Source organism: Aythya fuligula, chromosome 31, assembly GCF_009819795.1.
Source record: "Aythya fuligula isolate bAytFul2 chromosome 31, bAytFul2.pri, whole genome shotgun sequence".
Lineage (NCBI taxonomy): Eukaryota > Metazoa > Chordata > Aves > Anseriformes > Anatidae > Aythya > Aythya fuligula.
The window spans coordinates 1,134,523-1,138,847 of NC_045589.1; the positions used below are offsets into that span (position 1 = coordinate 1,134,523).

The 4,325-nt window shown below is 48.3% G+C and overlaps 1 protein-coding gene across 1 annotated transcript; it reads left to right on the forward strand.

Moving 5' to 3' along the window:
• Positions 1-340: 340 nt before the first annotated feature.
• LOC116500149 (olfactory receptor 49-like) lies at positions 341-1,288 on the forward strand. The gene has a single exon (XM_032205063.1). The coding sequence runs from the start codon at positions 341-343 to the stop codon at positions 1,286-1,288; it is 948 nt and encodes a 315-aa protein (XP_032060954.1).
• The last annotated feature ends 3,037 nt before the right edge of the window (positions 1,289-4,325 follow it).

The following is a 4,325-nucleotide window of genomic DNA, read 5'->3' on the forward strand; positions in this document are numbered from 1 at the left end:
ATGATGGATGCTTGCAATTCTTCTGAGTGGAATTTCACAGGAATAGAGTATAACAGAGTAACAATCCGTTCTTAGCCCTGTGTTTTTGTAGCGAGAATCATTTGTAGCTGATGGACAAAGGTGGAAAGAAGACAAGAAATTCTCTGAGGATTCTGCATGATATGTGAAACAGAAAAGTCAGGGTGTGAGGAATGTGCAAAAGAATCTGTGTGTGTGTTGTATAGTAAGTCTGCAAGTAAGGCAAGAGAGAAGGAAGGATATAGCCTTCTGTCCAGACCATGAAATTATTGGACTTGTTTTTGCCATGTTCTTATGTCAGCAGGATGAATGGAACTTGGGTATGGGAACAGGCAATGGAACTGTCATTTCTGAATTCATCCTTATGGGCTTCTCAGGGCTTGATCAAAGGCTACGGCTATTTCTCTGCCTGGTCCTTCTACTCATGTACCTGACAACGGTGGTGGGGAATGCAGCCATCATTTTCCTGGTGTGTGTGGATAACCGCCTGCAAACCCCCATGTACTTTTTCATTGGCAATCTGGCATTCCTGGAAATCTGGTTTACGTCCTCCACAAGCACCAAACTGTTAGTGATTCTGAGCTCTGGCAGGAGAACAATCTCAGTAGGCAGATGCTTTGCCCAGTCCTCCTTCTATTTTGCCCTGGGTGCTGTAGAGTTTTCTCTCCTTGTTGTCATGTCCTTTGACCGTTATGTTGCCATCTGCCAGCCTTTGCGCTATGCTGCCATCATGAAGCATCGGCTCTGCATCCAGCTGGTTGCTGCTGTTTGGGTCATGGGCTTCACATTCTTGAGTTACCACTTGGCGCTGCTCTCCAAGCTCACTTTCTGTGGTTCGAACAAGATCCAGCATTTTTTTTGTGACAACACCCCCTTATTCCAACTGTCCTGCTCTGATGTCACCCTGCTTTGGAAAACAGAATCGGTTTTCATATTGTTTATTGTGCTGTCTTCCTTGTGTTTAACTGTGGCATCTTACACGTGTATCTTTTTCTGTATTCTACAAATGCCAGCAGCCTCTGCGAGGAGAAAAGCTTTTGCTACATGCTCTTCCCATCTCACCACCTTGGCCATTGTCTATGGCAGCTGCATTGCTCTCTACGCACCCTCCTCAGGACATGTTTCCTTGGAGACCAACAGCATTGTAGCTTTGCTGAACACTGTCCTGTACCCATTCTTAAACCCATTCATTTACAGTCTTAGAAACAAGGCTGTGATGCTGACCCTGAAGGAAGCCATGGCCCATGCAACAGCACAGCTTTTCCCCTAACCATGATGCATTTCTGAAAAGCAATTTGAGTTCTCTGCTGTCATATCTTATGTAATACCACCATCATATACATGTGACCTCCACATGCAGATGTCTCCAGAGGTTTATGTTCTTGCTGGATTGTGTTAGGCTGTGTGATAAGAAGCACGTCTGTACACAAAACGAAGGCCCAAGGAAATGATGTCAGGATGAATAATTCAGTTCATGCCCTGCTCTGACTGCTTCCAGGCCCATCACAGGAGAGCCCTCAGCTCAACAAAAGCCCATCTCCATGAGCCCTGAAGAGCACAAAGCACAATGGCAGGTGGGAATCCAAGTCACTGGCTCCTGTGGAACTAAGATCTTGTCCCAGCTCCTTCCAGGACTGCCTTGGGAGGGCTATCACCCCAGTGTCTAGGCAGAAACCCATCCAGATGCATCACTGGCAGCAGCTTTCCACATCACCATTTGGAGTAATGGGATTGCTGCCATGGGCTGTAGGTCACTATGATGATACATAGGGGTAAGTGCAGCAGCTGGACTAGAACCAGGGCATCAGAGGGCCCATGTGTCATTGTAGTCAGCAACAGGAGAGATGGGAGTGTGTGGACTTAATGTGTGTGTGCCTGTGTCCTTGTGAGTGTGTGTTAGATTGGGGTGGTGTGTGCCAGCAGCTACAGTGGGGCTGCGCCTACGGGGGCTCATATGTCCAACTGTCTTCAGCTGGGCAGACTGGGAGCCAGGAACTTGTCCTGGGCAGGCTGAGTATCTGATCCCAGCTGCTGGAGGGATCTACCTTGCACACACGCACATGCACATGCATTTGCGCACACAAGCACTTTACATTTCCCACTAATGGGCCTCCATCTTGGTCAGCCAGAGAGGCAATCAGGATAATGCTGCTGGTGTTGTTTGTGGTTGTGTGAATGCTGAGTGTGCCTGCCTGCATTCACCTGTGTCCTGTGTCATTGTGGACTGCACTCTGCTGCTAAAGGGATTGAGAAAAACACATTAGTGATATCAGTCGTGGCATGCCTCTTGTCTGGCTTTGATTCTAGTTCATATTGGAGTTCTACCACGTCCAGCACTGCAGCACTCAGTAGTGGCATGATTTCATTCAGGCCACGATAGTCCACTGTTAGTCTCCACTTTTTGTCAAGAATTCACACTAGCCATATGGGACTATTAAAGGGTGAGCAAGTCTTGCTGATCACTTCTTGTCTCTCCAGTCAATAAACCAACTCATGAATGTGAATCAGGGAGTCTCAGTTAGTGCAATATTGCTCCCTGTGCACCACTGGGGTAGTGATCAGCATCTGCTGCTCTTTGACCCTCAGCAACCCCACAACAGAAGGGTTCTCCAAGAGACCGGGCAAGGTAAACAGCTGTTTAATGTCATCATCTTAATGTAACTCTGCTTCAGCCTCCAATACAGTTAACTGTCAGGATTTCCCTGTCACTCCAGAAATAAAAATGAGTTCTGCCCCTTTATAGCTGGATGGCATTACAGTACACTGTGCGCTGGTGTCCACAAGAGCCTTAAACTTCTGTTGGTCTGATGTGTCAGGCCATTGAACCCACACAGTCCAATAAACTCAGTTGTCCCTCCACCCGATTGGAGGCAGAGCACCTCTAGTTCTGGTCAGAGTATTCATGGAAATTGGAGCAGCAATTTTCCTGGAAGGGCCATTCCCCGTCCCCCGTCCCCCGTCCCCCCCGCCCTCCACCCCCTTTTGCAATTGTTTTTCCTTGTAACTTATATACCCATGCCTCTAGGGTTGAGGTAGATTTCCCATCCCATTTTCTCATGTCCCCTCCATTGTCATGGGTAAAACCACAGAGTGGTATGTTGTGTGGACCCACCATACCCCTTTCTTGAGCAGAGGCATGCTTACTCCTAACAGCTGAGGTACTGGTTCATACATGTAGAGCGAGGAAAGTATATGCTCTTTGAGTTGGTGGACCTCTTGGGAAAGTTTCTCCACAACCAAGACACAGGCCCATAGTGCAGAAGAAATGCCTGCCATGACCATGCTGCATCTAAGGGCTATCTGCACAGGAAAAGTCTTAGAAAAACAGACCATAGAAAGAAAAATACTGTAAAGGAGTTCATGAGAGTTCTGGGAGATGGGGCAGTTTTTTAACTCCCTGAAGCTCATACATGTACAGCAACTGGGCAGAATAGAATCATAGAATAATTAAGTTTGGATAGACCTCCAAGGTCATCTGGTCCAACCATGCCCCTACTACCAATGTCACCCACTAAATCATGTCACTAAGTGCCAGGTCCAACCTCTCCTTAAACCCCCCCCCAGGGACGGTGACACCACCGCTTCCCTAGGCAACCCATTCCAATGCCTGACTACTCTTTCTGAGAAGAAAATTCTAATTTCTTCTAATTTCCAAACTAAACCTCCCTGGAGCAACCTGAGGCCATTCCCTCTAATCCTATCAGTAGTTATCTGCAAGAAGAGGCTGATCCCCAGCTCCCCACAACTTCCTTTTGGTAGCTAGAGAGAGCAATTAGGTCTCCCCTGAGCCTCCTCTTCTGCAGACTAAACAACCCCAGTTCCCTCAGCTGCTCCTCAAGGCACTTATGTTCCAGGCCCTTCACCAGCTTTGTAGCCCTTCTCTGGATATGTTGCAGGGCCTCAATGTCCTTCTTGTAGTGAGGGGCCCAAAACTGAACACAGTACTCAAGGTGCAGCCTCAGCAGAGCAGAGTACAGGGGCATGATCACCTCCCTGGTCCTGCTGGCTGCACTATTCCTGACACAAGGCAGGATGCCATTGGCCTTCTTGGCTACCTGGGAAGACTGCTGGCTCATGGTCAGGTGAGCATCAACAAACACCCCCAGATCTTTTTCCTCTGCACAGCTTTCCAGACACTCTGCCACAAGCCTGTAGCGTTGCATGAGGATGCACTTAGCCAAGTTGAACCTCATCCCATTGGCCTCTGCCCTTTGATCCATCCTGTCCAGGTCACTCTGAGGGGCCTTCATACCCTCTGGCAGATAGACACTTCTCCCTAACTTGGGCTCTATCCCTGCACCAGCCTG

Coding starts and splice junctions, on each gene's coding strand:
- LOC116500149 (XM_032205063.1), top strand. CDS start 341: ATGGGAACAGGCAATGGAACTGTCATTTCTGAATTCATCCTTATGGGC.